At 35.2% G+C, this 22471-nt stretch overlaps 5 protein-coding genes across 11 annotated transcripts; 2 read left to right on the plus strand and 3 right to left on the minus strand.

The window, feature by feature from the left end:
• Positions 1-1504: 1504 nt before the first annotated feature.
• LOC139108993 (aurora kinase C) lies at positions 1505-3788 on the plus strand. The gene is made up of 5 exons (XM_070667741.1): positions 1505-1786; positions 1867-2498; positions 2602-2736; positions 2818-3208; positions 3289-3788. Exons 2-5 carry the CDS (start codon positions 1909-1911, stop codon positions 3379-3381), a joined length of 1209 nt encoding a protein of 402 aa, XP_070523842.1. The 5' UTR covers positions 1505-1786; positions 1867-1908; the 3' UTR covers positions 3382-3788.
• A 13-nt stretch (positions 3789-3801) lies between these two features.
• Smid (nuclear valosin-containing protein-like smid) lies at positions 3802-8584 on the minus strand. 4 transcript variants are annotated; one of them, XM_070667720.1, is made up of 12 exons: positions 8321-8584; positions 8062-8249; positions 7674-7892; positions 7249-7575; positions 6847-7152; positions 6392-6611; positions 6004-6286; positions 5443-5908; positions 5179-5346; positions 4774-5100; positions 4428-4646; positions 3802-4349 (listed from the first exon to the last, which is right to left on the minus strand). In XM_070667720.1, exons 2-12 carry the CDS (start codon positions 8209-8211, stop codon positions 4200-4202), a joined length of 2835 nt encoding a protein of 944 aa, XP_070523821.1. In that variant the 5' UTR covers positions 8212-8249; positions 8321-8584; the 3' UTR covers positions 3802-4199. The 4 variants fall into 4 exon arrangements, with proteins under 4 accessions (XP_070523821.1, XP_070523820.1, XP_070523822.1 ...); XM_070667719.1 differs by having other exon boundaries at positions 8062-8216; positions 8288-8584; XM_070667721.1 differs by having other exon boundaries at positions 8423-8582.
• A 283-nt stretch (positions 8585-8867) lies between these two features.
• Lic (dual specificity mitogen-activated protein kinase kinase lic) lies at positions 8868-12049 on the minus strand. The gene is made up of 7 exons (XM_070667742.1): positions 11780-12049; positions 11387-11580; positions 10989-11154; positions 10657-10893; positions 10127-10306; positions 9829-10046; positions 8868-9741 (listed from the first exon to the last, which is right to left on the minus strand). The coding sequence occupies exons 2-7, from the start codon at positions 11449-11451 to the stop codon at positions 9597-9599; spliced, it is 1011 nt and encodes a 336-aa protein (XP_070523843.1). The 5' UTR covers positions 11452-11580; positions 11780-12049; the 3' UTR covers positions 8868-9596.
• Positions 12050-12189: 140 nt separating this feature from the next.
• On the plus strand, positions 12190-14317 carry Shv (DnaJ homolog shv). The gene is made up of 5 exons (XM_070667274.1): positions 12190-12330; positions 12677-13064; positions 13139-13407; positions 13664-13950; positions 14040-14317. Exons 1-5 carry the CDS (start codon positions 12260-12262, stop codon positions 14102-14104), a joined length of 1080 nt encoding a protein of 359 aa, XP_070523375.1. The 5' UTR covers positions 12190-12259; the 3' UTR covers positions 14105-14317.
• Positions 14318-15048: 731 nt separating this feature from the next.
• LOC139108744 (uncharacterized) lies at positions 15049-21957 on the minus strand. Of its 4 annotated transcripts, none has more exons than XM_070667272.1 (7): positions 21592-21957; positions 20776-21402; positions 20091-20298; positions 18777-20012; positions 18434-18659; positions 17924-18224; positions 15049-17812 (listed from the first exon to the last, which is right to left on the minus strand). In XM_070667272.1, exons 4-7 carry the CDS (start codon positions 18918-18920, stop codon positions 16294-16296), a joined length of 2190 nt encoding a protein of 729 aa, XP_070523373.1. In that variant the 5' UTR covers positions 18921-20012; positions 20091-20298; positions 20776-21402; positions 21592-21957; the 3' UTR covers positions 15049-16293. The 4 variants fall into 4 exon arrangements, with proteins under 4 accessions (XP_070523373.1, XP_070523371.1, XP_070523372.1 ...); XM_070667270.1 differs by having other exon boundaries at positions 20623-21402; XM_070667271.1 differs by having other exon boundaries at positions 20623-21402; positions 21477-21957.
• Between the last annotated feature and the right edge of the window lie 514 nt (positions 21958-22471).

Here is a 22471-nt window from a genome sequence, read left to right on the forward strand (position 1 = left end):
TAACTTCAATTTTGTTGGAATTGAAAAATTTATTGTTTAAGAAATTGTAAAAGATGTTTTATAAAGACTTCAGACCTACAGTAAACTTGAGACGATACAATAATTGCAACATGATAGATTTGCTTATTCGAAATTAATTAAAGAAATATTTATAGCATTAAACATTACTATTTGCGTTCTTTTTCTTTCTATTTGAATACAGCCTGCTTGAGTCAATTAAATCTTGAGAAAATTTCGATATTGTGTTAAAATATTATTTAGCTATGTTACGAAAAACTGTAGTTAGAAAACAACACTTGCCTTCAATATCTTTTTTGCACAGATCACAGCCGCACGTTATTTCTCGTGATCGACGACGATGACTTTTAGGAGGACACGGTGGTGGTTGCGGTTTTGTTTCGCAACAGCAGGGAGCATAAGGATCCTGCAATTTTTATAATAAAAAAGTTAAAAAACTGATTCATTTTATAATGAATTGTTTAAGAAATATGACAGTCTTAGTATATTTGATCGATTTTTGTATCTCATACCTGCATTTTTATATAACAAGAGGCTGACCGTCCTGCACAAGGTGGCCCTATGTCAAGATCGTCGGCTTGCTCTGGCTTACATTTCTTCTTCCTTTTTTCCGAAGGGCACACTGACTCGAGCTTTTCCGAACTCCACTCCATTCCTAATTGCACTGTACAAGCAACACGTTAAAATTTCACAGATTACTGGATTTGTACAAAGTGTGTTGGTTAAAAAGATATTTTAATTATTTGGAATTTAATTCAACTTGCGAAAACTTTTTATCTTAAACCTCGTCAAACTTACCACAGTCGTATAATTGTTGGAAAATATTATCAGGCGATGCACTGTCCGTCATAATGAGCAACGAGAGAAATTTAATTTGATTTTAATCTTACAGCTGTGTAAAAGTAAGGCAGTCGCGATACATTTGAAATTTTCACGCATCAAAAACGAAATGTCATTACTAATTGTTTCAAGTAACGCTTTTTTTTAACTGCAGATTGGCCAATGGCAGACGAGCCACCAACAGGTTTGCCACACGAACAAAAACTTTCATCTAGATATATCGTTGTACGTACACATTGAAAGGCAAATATGGCAATGCGGCGGCGACAAGCTAACGTACACCGAAAAGCAGATATGGCGTGTTCTGCAGCGACACCGGCTAGCTTATTTAATCCTATGCGGCGGAGGCAGGGAATGAAAGAACGGAGGAAAATCGGTCATCGGCAATCCGGCCGGCGCGGTACATACATGCGGCACATGTGAAACTCGACGTACACGACTTTAAACTCACGTTCGCTAGCTGTCAGTGCATCAAACGCCATATTCGTCTTCCAGCGTATATAACTTTTAGCGTGGTATGCGTCAAGTCACACAGCACACACACGAAGCGTCACACACGTGCGTCGCAAAACGCAGGTCGTCGAAAACTGAGGGGGAGTGCGCCCCACTACTCCTTCTGGCGTACTCGGCCGCCGAGGGAGGGGATCGAGAGACGAAACTCACGTACGCCAGCCGCCGTCGACGCAACAAACGCCATATCTACCTTACGTGTTGCGCTACGTTCTCTGATAGATGGTGCATCTCTCGTGCTGACCAATCAACGAAAAGTATTCTAAATTTGAAAAGAAAAACCGTCTGAGTAACGAACTTGACATCTCTGTTGCTAGCTGACCAGCCGAAGCAAGCCCCAGACCAAGTCAATCTAGTGAAGGAAGTTAATGGTGTGCTAGTTGATTAAATATATATTCTTACATGTAATTAAAATTTGGTATGTAATGCTGAACATAAACGTTAACATGACATGACAATATATATATCGACTTATCGCATTTATTACTTGAATTGCAGCATTGGAGTAAAAGTGTCAATTTAATTGTGCCCATATTTATAATGGATAAGGAAAAGGACAAGACTTGTTATGAATCAGCTACAAGTACATTGAAACTTAGCAATTTTAAACACTGTTACATCTCCAAAAAGACTTTACCAGACGTCATATCGTCAACAAGTGTCAAAAATACAAATAATGATGAAAATAATACATGCAAAGTTTACACAGAGGCAAATACTCAAAATAAAAATGCATGCAAAGAAAAGAAATGTGAAACAAAAAGATCTACAGAATTAATGCCACCACCAAAATTACCTGGAGCATGTAAATCTTCAGATTCCACCCAAGATGAACAAAAGCCTAATTGCAAAAATAGTGAAGGAGATAATAAAAGTGAAGGTACTCAGGCAGCTTTTGGTACAGATAAAAGTAATGCAAACAAGGAAAATGAAAACAAAAAAAAATGGTCATTGGCAGATTTTGATATTGGCAGACCCTTAGGTAAAGGAAAATTTGGTAATGTTTATTTAGCCAGAGAGAAAAGATCAAAATTTATCATAGCCATGAAGGTGCTTTATAGATCTCAAATAGAAGATGCAAAAATCTCACATCAAGTACGGAGAGAAATAGAAATTCAATCTCACTTAAGGTACCAATTTCTCTATTCTATTCTCATTAGTTGTTTATGCAAAAAAAAAAACTATGTACAAAATAAAATACCTATTCTTTAATGCAGATTTTGTCTCTTACAGGCATCCTAATATTTTAAGAATGTATGGATATTTCTATGATGATAAGAGAATTTATTTGATATTAGAATATGCACAGAAAGGTGAACTTTATAAAGAACTGAGTAATCAACCCAATAAACGATTTGATGAAGAAAGGTAGAAATATCTTAGGAAAATTTTATTACACATATGAAACTAATTCTATAGATTTATAATATGTATTTCCTATGTTTGTAGGACAGCCACATATATAGCTCAATTGGCAGATGCATTAAAATATTGCCACAGCAAGTCTGTCATTCATCGCGATATTAAACCCGAGAACTTACTCCTTGGAATGAATGGAGAATTGAAAATAGCTGATTTTGGATGGTCAGTGCACGCGCCTTCTTCTCGAAGAGACACTTTATGCGGCACCTTAGATTACTTGCCGCCTGAAATGATATCTGGTAAAACACATAATCACAAGGTCGATTTTTGGAGCGTTGGAGTATTATGTTACGAATGTTTAGTTGGTAAACCGCCTTTTTACGCTGCTACTAACGACGAAACTTACATAAACATAAAAAAATTACGATATACGTTTCCAAGTTTTGTCAGCGAAGACGCGAGAGATTTAATTTCAAAGGTAAGACTACTTCATATCTGCTGTAAATTGTATACATACCTTAATAAAACTTTTTTAATTTTTAATAAATTATTTTTTAGTTGATAATTATCGATCCTGAAAAGAGGCTGGATATGGATAGTGTTCTTTCGCACCCTTGGATTGTAAAAAATCGTAAAATAAACAAGACATAAAATTTAAAGTCCTAATTATATTAAAAGCATATAATACTAGAGAAATTTATAATGCATTAATATTGATTATGTATTTAAAAGACTTTTACACAAGCGTACTCATACACGCGCGCACGCATTTTGAGAGAGAAATGGATAAGACGTAACTTTGAAATACGTACCTAATAGACAATTTTAGCTTATACCTCCATTATATTCTAAACAATCTAAACTATTAACAATTAACACAATTATAAGAAATATTTTGTAGTAACTGTTGCATTTTTTTTCAACTTTCATGACTATTTTTTTTTTTTTTTTAGTTTTCTTAGTTTTAATTGAAGGAATAGTTACGAATATAAAAAATAATTAATTTGTATTAAAAAATTATTTGTATAAAGTATTTATAAATAAAATATAATACGGAACTTGCAAGATTGATTTCATTTCAAACACATTTATTTGAATACATATAATTAAAGTTGCATATAAAATTTTAATAAATTGTTAAATTTTGTCAAATAATGTAAATGAAACTTAACCGATTAATGCAATTTTATGAAGAATTAATATCAACGTTCTGTGCTTACTAGTAAACGTATTGCTCGCGTTTACCTATATATAAAATAATATTTCAACTGGGTCTGTATTAACTTGGTATCTTGAATTAATCGATGTAATTAACATTAAATTTTTTTTACAAAATACAATTATAAATACACGTTAACTAAACTAAAAGCATTGTTACAGAATAGCCTTTAATTTTTTTGTGTGTAAAAGTTTATATGAATTCTCGAAGAGTTGTTCGGTAATTCATATAGGCTTTTCATAATTGTACTTTAAGTTTCCATTGGCTCCATAACTACATCAACAATTGGGGCATCGAGGCGTGTCTCCATTGGTGTCTCCATTGGTGTCTCCATTGAAGTAACTTCAGAATTTTTTCTAGCTGAATATAACTTACTCAGTTTTTCGTAATGTTTAATATCCTGCAAAATTTATATTACCTTTTGTTACATGCAATGCTTTATTATTTAATACCGATTTTTAAATAAATCAATACTCGCCTTCTCACGAACGGACGGCAGCACTTTATCAAATGCCTGAAAAATGTGTCGCATCGAAATTTCTTGTTGTCCATAACCAGCTATTATTTCCTTCAGTGCTTCCATACCAGCCTCTCTTATCAACGCTGCTAAATCTGCACCAGTGTATCCCTCGCACCTATTGTCATACGCGACTTGATTCAAATCGACATCCGAAGCAAGTTTCGGTCTTGTTGCATTCTATAAATTATACATTACAGTTATTAAATTATCGAAAATAAATTTTTTTTCAAATATTAATTTTTCTTCTGTTTTTTTTCCGATATATACGTGTACATATATGTGTGTAATGTATGCGTGTAAATACCTTTGTTACTGCACGTAAAATGTCTACTCTATCTGAAGCATTTGGAAGACCAACATATAAAATTTTATCCAATCTTCCAGGCCTCAAAACAGCTGGATCTATAATATCAGGTCTATTACTGGCCGCCATAAGGAATACTCCTTGCCGACCCTCCACACCGTCCATTTCTGTAAGCATTTGATTAACAACACGCGCTGTCGCAGAATTATCGCCTTCCGTTCTCTTAGGACACAATGCATCTATTTCATCAAAAAATATGACACATGGCACTGAATTTCTTGCTCTTAAGAAACATTGACGAACTGCTTTTTCACTTTCTCCAACATACTAAAAATAACAGAAAAAAAAAAATTATTTAACTCTTCTAGTTTCAAAATATAATAGTGCAACAATGTTAAAACTTACCATATTTAAAAGTTCTGGTCCTTTAACAGAAATGAAATTAATTCCAGCTTCGTTGGCAACGGCTTTAGCGAGCAATGTTTTTCCACATCCAGGTGGACCACACAGCAATACCCCGCTAGCAGCCGTTAAACCCAACGCATTAAAGTGTTCGGAGTGCTTTACAGGAGCCTGAAATAAGTAAATTTACATATATACATATATGTGCCAGCAATGTTACATTAATTCTAGGAAAATAACAAATAAGAAATATATTTTAATACTCACGAGAATTGCCATTTGTAATTCTTGCCGTATATTTCGTAATGAGCCGACATCGTCCCACGTTACATCAGGAACTGTTGCAAAACCTTCTCTTTTCGCCGAAGGTTGAACAATGCGTAGAGCTATCTCAAAGTCACTGTGTTCAATACTCAGAGTCGATAAACGTTCTGAGGAAATTGAGGTTTCCGTACGCAACCAAGTTAACAAGCTCGGCAAATCTGTTGAATGTTCCTGTATTACATCCATCTCGGCAATTTCTGGGACTGGACTTTTGGGTAATTCTTTCGAAAACGTAAGATCGTTTTCAACAGTAGTAGAAGTAGTAGAAGCTTCTACCGTAGCATCTGCCGTAACATCGATTACAGTTTCCAAATTTTTAGTAACTTCTTTATCTGCTTTCTTTTTCACTTCGACTTCAGTCACTTCGGACGATTTTACTTCTTTTGATTTATTTAGATCTTCAAATACTCTACAAAAAGTTATATAAATATGTATATAATTTTTACAGAATATATGTGTGAACACATACATACGCGAATAAGTTTTAAAAAATATAAAAATTACCTATCCACAGCAACCATGGCAGCTTCCCTAATTAGAGCAACCAAATCTGCACCTACATAACCTGGAGTAAGAGAAGCTATCGTCGATAAACTAACATTCGAAGCCAATACGACTTTTTCAGTATGCACTGCTAAAATTTTAGCTCTCGCTTCTCTGTCTGGTATTCCAAGGCACACTTCACGATCAAAACGTCCTGCTCTTCTTAAAGCAGGATCTAATGAATCGGGTCGATTTGTTGCACCAATTACCAGTACTCTGTCTCCGTTTTCATTGAGATTTAATTCTAACAAATAAAAAAAGAAACATATATTATACACTCACACACAACTTATTATAAATATAATTGGAAAAAATGTAAAATATAGTAATAGAAATATAAATACTTTACCGTCTAAACTCGATAACAATTGCGCAACAATTCTTCTTTCCATTTCTCTTTGAGCTGTGGATCTATGTGGTGTAACTGCATCTATCTCATCTAAGAAAACTACACACGGCGCAAGAGCTAATGCTTGCTCAAATAATTCTCTAATACGGGCTTCACTTTCACCAGATACTCCAGTCACAAGCTCGGGTCCTGCTACTTTTATTAGGGGCATATTTAATTCCTAGAACAAGAAACCGAAATTATTAATTATACCGTTGTTACTCCTATCCCTTTTAATCGGGTCAAATGCAAAGAAATAAAAAAAATTTAATTTAAATATATACAACTTTTGTGCATGTAACAATCGTTAACAGAATGTTCTACTTATTATAATAGCCTGTGAATAAATAACATTTATTGTAGATGTTTATATGTAATATGTTTTACATGCTTTCTAAAATAAAATATTATCTTACACCAGCAACTGCATGTGCTAATAATGTTTTTCCACATCCAGGAGGTCCGTGAAGTAAAAATCCTCTTGGTGGAGATATACCGAGTCGTTTGAAAATTTCAGGATGTTTCATATGAGCTAATAACTTGCAGACAGTTTTTAAAACTTTTTCACTACCTCCTACATCAGAAAATGTGAGTTTTGTTTCTGAGATAGGTAAAGTTTTTGCTTTTTTTGCAAATAAAAATTGTTCATTAACATTTTCTTTTTCCCTTGGTCGTTTTTTTGTAGATTCTGCTGCTGACGGTTTTATGATTTTATTTGTAGGCTAAAATAAAAAAATTAATAATAAATGCCTTGACTTTGAATTTTTTTTTCATAATTTTACATAATAAAATTTAAATCACGAATTATAAGTACATACTATTTTTAATTTCACAAGTTTCTCTGTTTTAGATGGAGACATTTCTGGTTTTGGTAAAACTGTATCTTCTTTTGCAACAGTTGTTTCTGGCCTAGTAGTGGTTGGTTCTGTTTCCAAGGTAGTAACTGTTAAAGATTGTTCAGCTTCTATACACCCAGACTCAGACGTTTTTTTATCTTTTTCAAGCTTTGACTCAGTTTTAGACACATCATCATCACTACTAATATCTATCAGCTCCTTGTCACTAGAGTTTCCATTCTGTTTATATTGTGCCTTCTTATACATATGCAACAACATATCACCTATTGAAGTGCGTTGAGAATCTGACTACAATCATAAAATTTAATTATATTAGCATTACAAACTAAGAAAACTATTGCTACTATTCTATTATACATATGCAAAATAACGATAAATTAAAATACCTCAACGTCAACGTCTTCAAAATCATCCTCGTCATAATTAGAACACTCATGCGTCGATGGCTTTTTTGCAAATAATTCTGTGAGATCGTCATACGCTTTACGTACCATCGCGCGAAACGCACCACGTTTCTTACCGCGATAATCTTTGTATCGTCTTTGCAACGCGTCGGCCATTTCATTAACGTCAATATAAACTTTATTTTCATTCTCGTGCATATACTGCAAAACAAAAGTGTAACATCAGGAAAGTGGCTCGGTGCAAAGCAATCGTTGTACGTACGTTTCTAACGCGTTCTATATTCAATCTGCACGTGATCTTGTAGATTACACGAGAAAGCAACAACGGAAAAAAAAAAAAGAATAACTTTAATACATGGTTTAAAATTACCGTTTGCACGCGGCCTATTAAAGATTGGTCTCGGAACACTCTTTGATCCATCTTATGTTTATTTTCCACGTGCCTTGCTCTGTAATCTCCACTCGATCCTTGTAACGGAATGATGTCAATCGACGAGTTCAATTTACCCATCTTTTGCATATTTCCTGGGAAAGTGGACAGGGAGCGTAAGAAAACTCCTGTAATAATTAATTAATCATTAGAAACGTAAGCTCACATCAATCAATCCGCTTTCCTTTCGTCGGCCTACGTTGGGTTACGTTGGCCTACGCTGGCGTTGATTGTGGTGTTCGCCGGTTTGCGGCCGTGTTCGCTGCAACTGAGCGAAGTTGCGCAGCCGATAGCCACTCACGTGTGAAGCCGTGCGGCGCACCAAATATAAGGAAATAATCGGTAAACAAAGGCCTTTGACGATTGACACTCGTTAGTCAGTAGTCGGCGAATGGTAGCGTCAAATATCTGAAGTCTTCCGAATCCATCCGAATCTGAACTTCCGAAGTCTGTCGACGATTAGGGTCTGCAGTGTTCCCTCAACAAATCTAGACAAAATTACTAGAAACAGGGATAGATCGATCGACTTGACAAGTCGCGAAGAATGTCCTATAAAATACTGACGTCCGGATTGGAGTTCGTTTTCCCGCTAAATTATTTACGACAAATCAGATGATCGCTTGCTATTTTGCGCGCGAAACCACTAACAATAAGATATAATTGCTCCATGTAATTAATACCGGATATTCTATTGTTCGAACTGTCAACGGTACGTCAGGCTACAAAGAAAAAGATTTTCACAAAACTTTCATATATAATATTATACAATATATAATATTAATTTTATATTTATCTATACATATATACGACATTCACTATGTCACAAAATTTAATTTGTTATTATTACAATTGATTATTATTAATAAATGTAGGCTTTTTAAAGAAATACAATTTTGATTATGCACATTTAATTACTATGTACAATCTGGCATTCCACATATGCACGCATGCACACGCACACAACACTAACACAATACACACGTGCGTGCGCGCACATTGGTTTTCTAATCTATATTTTTTTAAAGATGCGCGCACATCTTGACGAGATATCGTTAAGATTTTATTAATTTTTTTTTTATTGTTGTTACTGTTACCACAATGCTACGAAAGTTAACTTATATCTATCATGTTTTATCATGTAGAAAAACATCTATATATTATTTTTCGCGTTTGCATCAATGTGACAAGATTAGGATTAAAGATAGCGAGAGATAGAGATTATTTTCAGGCCAACTTATAAATGCTATGAATATATCGGATGCAACGTGATTAATAAAAAAAATACTTAATAAAGAGAATGATGAATAAGGAAATAATCCTTCGAGTGCCAGTTACGTCTCGGTATGCAATGGGCAAACGCGATCCTACAATATAAATCGGCAACATACGGCAATGCTACCTCGTGACTGTCTTGCATAAATACAAGGTGCGTTAAATCAAATTATGTTGCAAGTTACGTCAAAGCGACGTATGCACTATACCGATGGCTCATTTTCTGGCAAATCTAAAATCTCTTCGACGAATTCGGCCACATTTGTGTCTTTTTGGGCGTGTTCTCTGATAAAGTCAAGTTCTAATAATTGACTGTAATTTGGACGGGCAGTGTAGTTCTTCATTAAACTAAAAAAATTAACAACGGTTAAGTGAAAAGATTGAAATTATTTAGTTTTCATGTTGTAAAGATAATCTTGTTGCTTCATCATTTACCATTTATTAATAAATTCCTCAAACGAAGGAGAAAATTTGCCAGCAGGTAATTTTGGGGCATCGTCCTTCACCACTTGTTTCAGTTGCTCGAACGGCGTGCCCCACGACTCGTATGGAAATTTACCAGTTGCTAATTCAACAAGAGAAATTCCTAAGGACCAGACATCGGATCTGATATCATATTGCGATGGGTTACCCGATGGGTCTATCCTTTCTGGCTACAAAAAAAGATAATGGTGGAGAATGTATTAACTGGAGTTGATAAATTTTTCAACTTTCCAAATTTTTAGTTACGTACAGCCATATACGGTTTGCATCCGGCGTCGATGGTCTTTGCGACCGAGTCCACAAGATAACCCGATATACCAAAGTCACAAATTTTTACCTCGCCTTTACGATTAATTAAAATATTACTAGGCTTTACATCTCTATGAATTACTCGTAATTGTGAATAGAGGTAATGTAAGGCGTTTACTACCTGCAAGTAACGATATGACAATGTAAATTATTTTCATGTTAACAAAAGTTTAAAATTAAATTTAAAATTTGTGTAAAGGTTTAAAGCAGCGCTCGGAATTAGTAGCCCAGTTCGGCAGATTTCTGATCGTCTCCGGTTTTGGTCCCCCACTATCGCTCAAAGCTTCACGGCCGGGCGATCGGCAGCCGGTCGTCGAGCTTCGAGCAATAGAGGGGGATCGAAGGCGGAGACAATCAGAAATCGGCCGAACTGGACTACTAATTCCGAGCGCTGATTTAAAGTTAATTAAAAAAAAAAAAAAAATAAGTGGAAAGAAAATTTAAGTTTAGAGTTAATATTATGTTATATACCGCACAAGCCACTTTTCCTAAAATATTTTCAGGAATGGCTCGACTATGCTTATACACTTTAGTGTAAAATTTGTCAAGACTCATATCCATCACTTCCATACATATCCATACATCTCCCTCTCGAAACAAGGCTCCATAAAATTGCACCGTGTATGGACATGCTGAGCTACGCATGGAAATATCTAAATCCATGAGTAGCCGTTTTTGTTCTTGTGTATTAACTGTAGCAGCTATCCTCTGCAAAGAATGGTTCATTCTTTCTTAAAATAATTATATTACAATGTATATATTAATTGATAAACAAAATGTATCATTTATTTTAATAACAATACCTTAACAGCCATAATTGTGCCACTCTGTTTGTGTCTCATTTTATCAACAATTCCATATGCACCACGACCAAGTACACAAAGTGTTTCCAAATCATCAGCTTCTACAACAAATGTCTTTTCCTCTATAGTAATAGTGGTTCTTTTATCTAAATTTCTTGGCGGTGTACTAAAACAAAATATGCATAAATTGTATTTAAAGATGCAATTTATTACAATACATCATTCTTCAAATAAATAAATTATATATTGCAGTATTTTAGCTAATTTTGAAATATTTCCTTGAATATTGTTTATATAAGATTATTTTTTGTACAAATAAATACAACAAATACAAAAAAATTACATATATAAATAATACTAGTCATATTTGGTAAAAGTTGCAGTTAAACTTTACATACACTGGTACAGGTGTTTCATCAGAAACTTGCAGTTTTAGATTACGTTTACCACGACGAAGAGCCATGATAGAAATTATAATTGACAAAATATTGCACAGTCCATTCACAAATTCGGCAGTACTTGTAAAAAAGTCAATAGAAGTTCATGATTGATCGATTTATGACGATGTCACAAAATATGGCGTGTATGCAATCTAGAAAAAAAATAAAAAGCATTGCATTATACAATAAATACCTTGAAACAAACGTTTAGATTAAAATTTGGAATTAAAACTTAGATATTTAAGATGCAAGTTTAGGACTTAGAACTTACGCTTAGGGTAAAAATTACAATTAAATTTGGATTCAAAGTTAGGGTTAAATAAGCTTAAATTAAAATTGTGATTTAAATACCGAATTTGATCTCGATCTCGTCCCGATTTCGATCTACGTTTAGATTTAGAACTTAGATTTAGGTTATCTTTTCGTTAAAAAGGTCGAGACTTGGGCCTCGGGTCGTGTCAGCCGTTCGCGCACACGCCCGCCCGCATATGCTCGCCAGGAAACTTGATTCTTCGTTCGTATAACGTAACAAGACGACCAGCGTAATTATACCGTGATATTCATAATTTAATTTATATTATAATCAAAAAGCACCGAAAAGGTATAGTCGGTGCCACACTGAATATATTTAACTACACTGACACTGGATACGTTCGAGGAGTCGCTGTCAACGCTACCAACGCAAATGCGTTTGCATTGGTAGCGTTGATAGCGATTCCCTGAACGCACTCATAGAAAATGTCAGATTGGGCCGTCTCGCTGGACCAATAAAAAGCTACCACGCTTCAAGCTTCGCAGGCGTACTCAGATGATCGTGTAACGTCTGCTAGAATGGCAGGGTTAAAATTGAATTGGGCGTTATTTGTAAATTTAACAGTATGCGTTGTATTATCGATAGCTGGGTAAGTCAGATTAACATTTTCTTTCATTATACATTTTGCGCAATAGCTCTCACCGAGCAGTATATTAAATGACGAGTCTTGTTAACCTGTCTTTGCGGTTTCGTCACCACTGTTTAGTTAGACTATAGTAAAATCACAGAAATTTGTACAACAATTTTTCCAAACGGAATACAAAGCTACAAATATATAAAAAGTACTTTTATTTTATTTTTTTTATTTATTTACTGACTTTCATTGATTGAGGTAATTGTTAAATTATCAGTAGACAGATATATATTTTTTTAATTTAATAATGGCACAAAAGTATTAAATTTTGTTGTAATTATTGTCTTTTTTCTTTTTGTAGACGAGATTTTTATAATATATTAGGCTTATCTCATAGTGCTAGCACACATGCAATTAAGAAAGCTTACAGAAGATTAGCAAAGGAACTTCATCCTGATAAAAATAAAGATGATCCAGATGCATCTCGAAAGTTTCAAGATTTAGGAGCAGCATATGAAGTACTGTCTGATACTGAAAAAAGAGAAATGTATGACAGGTGTGGAGAAGAATGCCTGAAGAAAGATGGCATGATGAACAATAACATGGATCCATTTGCAAGTTTTTTTGGTGACATTAATTTTCATTTTGGTGGAGAATCACACCAACAACATCAAACACCTAGAGGTTCAAACGTTGTGATGGACCTGTTTGTTACTTTAGAAGAATTATATAGTGGAAATTTTATTGAGGTAAACCTTTTTTTTTTACTTATAACATATTGTTATTAATTTTTTTAAGCTTATTTTGCTACTACATATTTTAGATCACAAGAAATAAGCCAGTTATAAAGGCAGCAAAAGGAACAAGAAAGTGTAATTGTAGGCAGGAGTTAGTTACTCGAAATTTAGGAAGTGGTAGATTCCAAATGATGCAACAGTCAGTGTGTTCAGAATGTCCAAATGTAAAATTGGTAAATGAGGAACGTATATTGGAGGTAGAAGTTGAGCCAGGAATGGTGGATAATCAAGAAACTAAATTTACTGCAGAAGGAGAACCACATATTGATGGAGAACCAGGAGATTTGATAATAAAGTGAGTAGATAGTTTTTTATATTTATACAAATTTAAAATTAATTAAAACAATTTTTTAAATAAACTGAAATAATAACGAACAAGTTTTATATTATATCGATCTTTATGTCCTAAATAAATAATGTTAAAACTTTATTAGACATATATTTAACAACTTAAAATTGATAATTTTTGTTTAAAACTATTATATTTTGTTCTGCAAATAACAATATTACGTTTCAAGTTAATATATTTACAATAAAATTGTTTCTTGCAGAATACAAACCATACCACATCCTATTTTCGAAAGAAAGGGCGACGATTTATATACAAATGTTACAATATCTTTGCAAGATGCCCTATTAGGTTTCACAGTAAACATAAAACATTTAGATGGTCACACGGTGATTATCCAAAGGGACAAAATTACTAAACACGGTGCCCGTATTCGGAAAAAGGGCGAAGGAATGCCTAATTATGATAATAATAGCCTTCATGGTTCTTTATATGTTACTTTCGATATTGCTTTCCCCGAGAACGATTTTACAGATGAACAAAAAGAAGGTAAGCTATAATATTTTATATTACTGTACAACATTTATATACCGTATTGTAGTATCATAAAATAAAAATAATAATTTTATTTATTTCAGATATTAAAAAAATACTGCAGCAAAGTTCTGTGAATCGAATATACAATGGTATACATGGTAATTAAATATTTAAATGCGGTATATGTACAAAGTGAGTAAAGAGTGAGTGCTTTGATTAGAATGTATCTTGTATGTTTGTATTAAGAGTGATATTCTTCCTTCCTTACTAAAGAATACCAAAAGAGTTGGTAATCCAGATCGATCGTACTATACACATAAATTTTGAGTATACATGTAATTTTCTACACACAAAACTCACCAAGTTACATGTGTTTTATTTAAATGCAAAAGACTGGTTAAATCTATTTCTTGTTGCCAATTGTTTAAATTAATATTTTGTTGTCATTGCCAATTATTAAATTAATTATAAAATTCAACAATAAACAAATTAAACATTTAATAATTTAAGTTATATTGTGTTCGGCATCATAATAATATGAGAGCGATTGATGATTGATGGACAGAATTTGCATTTATTATAATGAGACGAAACAAATCACGTATAAATTAATAAATTCATAATCGGCCACACGTTTGTATTATTGATAATGTAAAGTTAACAAGTATCCCCTATTAACGTAAACACATGTTAAAAATTCTCTGCATCTGCAAAGAATTTGAAATATGAACACAATTATAAATACATACTAATTATAGTAGTATAATAAAATTCATAAACACATTTGTAGCCAATTTTTTATATATTTTAAGTGGTAATATCTCTTATATATGTATGTAATTTATTATAATTTATTATAAAAAAAAAAGTTATAGATTTCTCACTTCAAACATCTGAAAGAATCAGAAATAAATATATAAACATGGAACACCTGTTATGAAATGTAGTATAAGATGATGAATCGCTTATTTTTTCTGAAAAAATATAAAGACAATTTTGAGCAAATTATAAAGTTTGCAAAAACACATTACATATCACTGCAGTGATCAAACGATACGTTTTACTCAGCCACGAACGTGAAAGAATGGTTTGATGAAATACACTCGTAAAAAATAGTAAAATATCTTTTATTTATTTAGAGCATCGGCTGATTGGTCACTGAATTGATCGCCGTAATATGTTATTACATATTAAGTTCACAGATATTAAAAATTTATTAATTTAGCCTTAGCTGACGGGAGTTATTTTGTTACAAATTATAGTTAATGAAATGTACGTATTTTTGTTGAGTGTGAAGCTGTTTTATTCGACGTGATATCACGCGAGTAAATAAGCAAACGGACAATGAGGAAACACCTGTAATGAGAAAGAGATGTAAAGCGAAGACAGCTATACATCAAGAAGGTAGTCTACCTTGGAATGTAAAAAAAAGATGTTTTTTGTCTAAGTAAAAGTCTAAAATTTTAAGTCAAGATTCAAAAAATTAGTAAAAGTATATGTACGCTACTATATTATTTTTAAATTCTTTTTAATGAAACTGGTTTACTCCATAAACAAATTAAAAATAAACTCGAAGCAAATTAAAAACCGAAATTTTGTTCAAATTATTTTAAATAATTATAATAATTATCACTTTCGCCAGGAAGTCAAGATACTTTCTGCAATACATCGTCACTGTATAATAGTGAAAATCATTTTTATATGACCTATAGATATTCTTAAAACATTAATACATATATAAAAGTTTGGAGAAATGCGCTTTATAGTTCTTTCTTTACAAATTGTCAAGTGCGCAAGATAGACTGCCTTTTAAATGCTCGTAAATATCTTTATTACCGTTTGAATAAATTATTTGATAAGCTATATGGAAGAATATATGTGTAAATAAATATGAAGTTATGCAATTGTATTAATATATCATAAAGACTTCATAAATACGATATTTTCAAGAATCAAGAAGCACGGTAGTGTCTTGCGCCAGAATATACGCGCAGCAAGATACTACCGAGACTCTTATGCAATTACCTTATGTTCGATGCCGCATATCGAATTGTCTCGTGCGGCTGCACATATAAAAATATTGCCCGTTTCCAGACATAATACGAGTGGAAATGGCAACATTTGACGAAATCCATTCGTTCATTGTTAGTGACTCTTTTCAAACTTACCTAATCAAATCTAATTGAATCCCGATTTCAAGGATCCTCTTCGTAGACAAAATACTAAAAGACGTCTCGGAATTATTCAAGAATGCCTTTTAAACATGCAATTTGTCTGCTTAAGTTGCGTTAAAGCCTGGATTTAACTTATCAGATACAAAAGATTATTCAGTCAAGCAGTCTATTGAATTGTATCCTAAAGACAGTAACAGTACAGACGCATGTTAAACTCATCGACGCAGGCACTCTGAGAGCCGTAAGCGTTCAGCCTGCTGATCGACCCAGCCAATTTGCGGCTCTTGTCGTCTGCTTTGTAACGTATTGTGCCTTCGAAGATCGCGTCACCCGGCGTGGTCTGTATGACCACTGTGTAGTCCACCAGCATCGCGCCGTCCGACTTGTCCTGCCACATCTTCGCGTCTTTGACCTTCTTCAAATTCAGAGTCGCACACATTGGGTACCTACTCAGCATGTCGTTCAATTCTCTGACGAGAAACGACACGCTGTCCTGCAGGCCAGTGTCGTTCCACGAGACCGCGTTACTAGTGTGGCACATACACCAGTGATTAGCGATGTACGCCATGTCGCAGGTGCGAATGTCCGGCACCGGTAGAAACCAACTGATGCCACGCGAAACACCGGACGCAGCTTGGGCATCTTTAATTCGTTTTTTTAGAAGCGACTCGCGCAGCTTGTGTGGATTCACCAGGTCCATCAGCGTTTCGTGAAGGTCGAAGGGCGTCGTAAGGCTGTGGGTGTTTCTTCGCAGGTTTCCCCAAGCCAGTGGAAATCTCTCGCGCCACCATTTCGGCAGAACTATGAATACGAAGGGCAGACTGTCCTCAATCTTTCCCTGATACGTTTGCCGAAACTCACCCCATCTCATACCGTGATCACTCATCACGATCAAGGCTGTGCGATCTAACAGACCCTGCTGCGAGGCATATTCGATAAATCTGTGGTAGGAATCGTCGCCTAATTGAGCGTACGTGAAATAATCGTGAGTGAGACTGGCCTGCCAGATGAAAGCGAAATAAAGCTCCGATGAGAACTCAGTCGCCGTTTTACGAGAGTAATCCAGTATGCAGTCGAAAGTCTTTCTGGTGCCGAGGCAAAGATTAGCGTTCACTTTGTGGGTATTGCCGATATCTTGTTCGGCGCCGATACAGTACGGTCTTAAGTAATAATCCGTTGGCGGCTCGCGGAATCCCGGTTTCAAGTAATTAAATGTAGTCATGCTGTAAGCGTCCTCGCCGAACACCGTGCGATACCCAGCCTCACTGTATTTCTTCCATATAAGCGGGCATTCGTCGAAGGTTTTATTGGGCATCTGCCAACACAGATCCCGCAGCTCGTCCTGATTCAACCCACTTAGGACTGGAACGAGATTCGGGTATGTATTATCGGCGACTTTAGTGTAGCCCAGCATTTCCACGGCTTTGAGAGACTGAAGAGACTTTACGGTCTTTGGCATCATTCTGTGGAAGTTCATTCTGGAAACCGAGTCAAGTCCGAGAACGAGAACGCTGAGACGGTCGTCGATATTCACGTCCGTTTTTCGCGCCTCGTCGCATCGTTCCTCCACCGAAGGCTTGCGTGGTAGAAAAGCGAAGTAATCCTTGTATATCACTTCGTTATTTTGATAACATTCAACTCTTACAAATTCGTCATTTATAGTGCAGGAATATTGGAAAAAGTAGCATTGGCTGTCAAATCTGTAAAATTGTATTATCTCATTAAAAGTTATTCGATATGTGCGTATTTTAATTTTAAATTAAATTATTTAAAATATTTAAATTAAATTATTAAAATATTAATACACTAACGTAACAGCATTGTCATCGTCTTTTGCTCGCCAAAATCGTCGCCAGCAGCAATTTATGTCACCTTTCGGATTATTGTAGAATTCGTTATTCGCAAGTGGGTTAACAAATAATGCGGTATTGTTCGATTCGATCAGTGGTGGAGAGTTTCCATACTCGCATTCAAACTTATCTTTTTTTATGAAACGCTGAACAGCAGGATCTAAAGGATCCATTGCTGGTAGTCGACAGCCTTTGTTGCGAACTAGAAAGCCACCATTGCTTGTTGGCGTGTAAATGTTTGATGCTGTCGATAGATATTCTTCTGTAAAATTTAAAAATCAATTATTTAAATAAACAAAAATAATTTGCTTGTCTAATTCTGACAAGAATTTGTCGTAATGGTTTAAAAAGAAAAATTTAAACAATAAAATTAATTTATTTTTAAATTATTACTTTTTAAAAATAATTAAAAAGAAAATTAATAAAGAAAATTATTTAAAACATCTTTGTACGAAAAATTCAAACACTTACGCGATACATCTTGAGCAGCTGGTTTGGCCATCGCTCCGAATCGGATAATACGAAATTGACCCGTATTGTAGCTGTTGATTATAAGAAGCGACGTTAATAAAAAAACTAATAGCGCAATTAGCCATCTTCGTAATCGCAGACCTCCCTTCTGTATTTTTGTTTTGATTAATGTCGTGGTAGATTCACACTCATCATCAACAGCTTTTTTACCACCGCGAAACAGTGCCTGTCAAAGAAAAGAAGCTTTTTAATACGTTCAAAACTTGATCTGATTCTTGAGCTCATTTAGAAAAATTGATTTGAATTTAAGGAGGAAAAAAAAAAAACAAAAGATCTATCTTACCTCCTCTCGAGAGTGATGAGAGTCACGCATAACAGACCGGTTGCATGCGTTAAGCACTTTCGTATATGTAAAGTAGAATTGCACAATCAGTATATACATTATGTCCGCTGCCTTTTGGTTTTTATAACACGTTTCTATATGCATACAATAATGATAACAGGGCACTGATATCACACACTTGTCTTGCTACTTTATCTTAAATTAAAGCTCGCGGATTAAAAAAATTTGGACTTTGTATCTTTTCTTCTTTATATAATACAGAAGAAATATATATATATATATATAATTAATTATACGTTATATCTTTGTTTGTGCCATTATCATGAAATTTTCTCGCATAGAATGGCAGCTTAGGAATAGAATTCAATTGAGCAGTCTTGGTCCTTCTATTTTCCATCACTCTTTGCGAATATCAAGCGTTTCTTCTCATTTTTCTATGTATATCGCTTACTTATCGTTCCATAGACAATTACTCATGGCGAAGTTCTTGAATGTTTGTGGAATAAATATTAAATTCGCGTTAAAAAGCGTATAAACGAACACGATCGAACGTAGCGCAATATTCTACAAAAGTTAGCCCGCACACCGGAACTTAAAATGCGCAAATATATCCGTTTTGCGTTAAGAATGATGTTTCTCCCTCGGTGATTGTCTATCTAAATGAGCTAAAGGCTAGCAAAAGATGTTTCTCTCTTCCTCGTTTCTTTTCTTCTCTTGACGATCACATGTTTCCTACGAGGTCGCGATATGTTTCTATGGTCCATGAATTTTGTAGTGACGTGAGATCGTGAAAATTACAAGCGCGAAATTATATCACTATGCGATTTAAGCCCTTCGTAGACATTTCTTGTTTAACTTAGTGGTCGTTACGCAGACCTGGAAGACTTCTGGAACGTTGACTGCGAAACGTCGCTGCCATTCTATCGACATATATATACGTATATATATGTATAGAATAAGATCGTTACACTCATTAAAGGGGCGTTTCGGTTTAATCGTCACGATTTGTTTCTATTTCTCGATTCGACACATGTTAAGCGATAACTTTTGCACGGACCACGAAGCCGCTCTTCCAAGATGCTGGTTCACTAATGTTTATTGTTCGAGATTTGTTTCGTTCGACGTGTTGCTTTTTTATTGAACTTCTTCGGTTTTAGATCCACGTCTTTACTTGTTTATCGGCCTGTGTGAATCCTTTCTGGAGACGCGGATGCCGTTGCATCTTCTTCCGTCAATCTGCGTAATACAAAAATAAATGGTCACAGATAATCCAAACTAAGCCTGTTCGAATTTATCAAGCAGATAATAGAGAACCCTTTATTTCTATCCAACCGCTGTGATTCTTTCCAGTTATAATTGCGGCGCGATAATCTAACAGGGAGAGCCTTAACACTATCTCTTCTGTCTCTTCTCCGTTCGCGTTAGCGTTTTGCTCATTTTTTTTTTCCTGGATCTACTTGGCTGTGTATTGTGCTTAATGACATGTAAATGCCAGGAAAAGGTGCATCCGTCGATTGTATTCCTGAAAAATTATCAGGAGTTAGTTACGTTAATTAATATAACTTTGCATAATTGTCTCTCCTTTTGCTATAAATGATAAAGTCATTCATATTTCTGGACGGAACTGTTTAATAAAATAATTCAAAAATCCGTATTAATAAATTTGTAAATTAATTTTCTTGTTATATAATTTAAAATTAAAATTAATTTGTGCACAAAGTGTAAGGCATTTAACATTAAGAATTTTGAAACAGTTGTGCGTTTGTTCAATCTACAAGTAAAGTACATGCCATATGAATAATATCGCGATCATCTACGTGCAGAATCCGAAGTAAGATGTACGTACATTCGGTCCAATCTTGAGTTCTTTTCGCGCATGTGAACTTGAGAAGACGAAACTCTCAAACAGCTGTTTTTAGACTTTCGCCGTAAACCCGCAGGTACAATCGCGGGGCGATCGAGCGTGATACATATTTGGAAATATTCTTTTCCTTCTTACCGCGGTAGCAATTAACTCCCAGACGGAATCTCCAAGAAGTCATCGCGGCAAAAATTCAAGCTCCACAGCCTCTTCGGACTAGGCGCCGTCATTACGCTTCCAAATATCTCGTTCCATTTGAAGTATTTAAACGATCTCGTCGATGATGAATGACATCCTTGTAAATCGCACTTATTCTACACAGAATCCGCGGCTCTCGGAGAGACGCGGATGAGGGATGCGAGTACCAGTAGGTCGTGAGATCCTTCGTCCCCTTCGGGATGATGTGCAGATCGACGTTACGGCTACCGGTCCACCAGTTTCTCGCCCGTCATCATCGCGCCGACGTCCGTCATCGAAGCACTCGGGGAGAGGGGGTTGGAAGCGCACACGTTCAATGACCGATTCTCGGGGATGCTTCGGGTGCCGTTGCCGCGCCCCGACGAGCTGGGATTTAACCGAGAGTGCGTGCGGATGCCTGGCTAGGCCGAGACTGGGGCGAGAAGTGGCGAGACGTGGCGGAGGACCAGGATTCCAGGTCGATAGCGGAGCACGCGCGTTTCTCGCGCCGGTGTGCGGCGACAAGGGATCAGTGCACAATGCACAGTTTGCCAGAATCAAACCGAAGGGAGACAAGAGAATTTTATCCTGCAACGTAATATGACATTAGTGCGGAACGCATAAATCATACTATATGTTTTGTGCATCAAATGTGTACATACATTTCTTTTCTTATTAAATAACCACGTACGATGAGATTATACTTTCCACATTGTATGACATTTATACAATTCCAGATGCATGTTTTGTACATCTGTGTATATATTAAAAAATTACCTGTGGTGTAACTGTTAGTACTGAATTGTACACTAATGCGTATGTACGTCTGTTCCGATCTCGGGCATATGCTATTCGATCCATAAAAATGTTATCGTATCATTAACCGTGAATGATAAATTAATTATAAACAGACCAATCAACAAGCGATTTGATAGCATTGATGTTAATTGCTAGGAGAACTAATCTTTTATGCTTCCGCTCTGGGCCGAGAGATAACGTCGATCGAAATAATCGTATATCGGAGAGACCACTTATAAATATATCATTTTTGTTGTCCTGCAACACCAAAAAGAAATTTCTAAAATTCTATTTTTAATTACGTTTCCATAAATATTATGCAAATATACTTAAATTACTCTCACGATGCCAAGTGGGCCGAACAAGAGAACGTGCGATCAGCTGAGCTACAAGAAACAGCCGATCTTCTTCGGCGTCGATAATTTCTTGATTATTTCATTTTTGCGAATAAATAAATAACAATTAATCCTCAATCACAATTAAACAGAAACGGTAATTTAATCGTTCGCTCATGTAAGTGGCCGATAAATATGCGAAGTAAATAACCGCTCTGTCTTACCATACCTATTATCATGAGGTAATACACGACTCGACGTTCCCTCTGACCACTACAGATGTCATCAGCGACGGGCAGCAACCATTATAAAAAAGGCGTGGCCACAAAACTGGCGGGAACGGCCTTTGACCGTGCCACCAACTTACTCTTCCTATGTTTCTAATAATTTCTGAGCATTTTCGGGATACTTTGCGCTGCGGAACCTCGGATCGAAGGACTTGTCAACTTTGTTAAACATTATCGCTGAGAGGTTAAAACTGTCAATTTTGGATCTAAAATAAGATAAAACTAAAGGTTAAAATA

Source organism: Cardiocondyla obscurior, linkage group LG16 (assembly GCF_019399895.1).
Source record: "Cardiocondyla obscurior isolate alpha-2009 linkage group LG16, Cobs3.1, whole genome shotgun sequence".
Lineage (NCBI taxonomy): Eukaryota > Metazoa > Arthropoda > Insecta > Hymenoptera > Formicidae > Cardiocondyla > Cardiocondyla obscurior.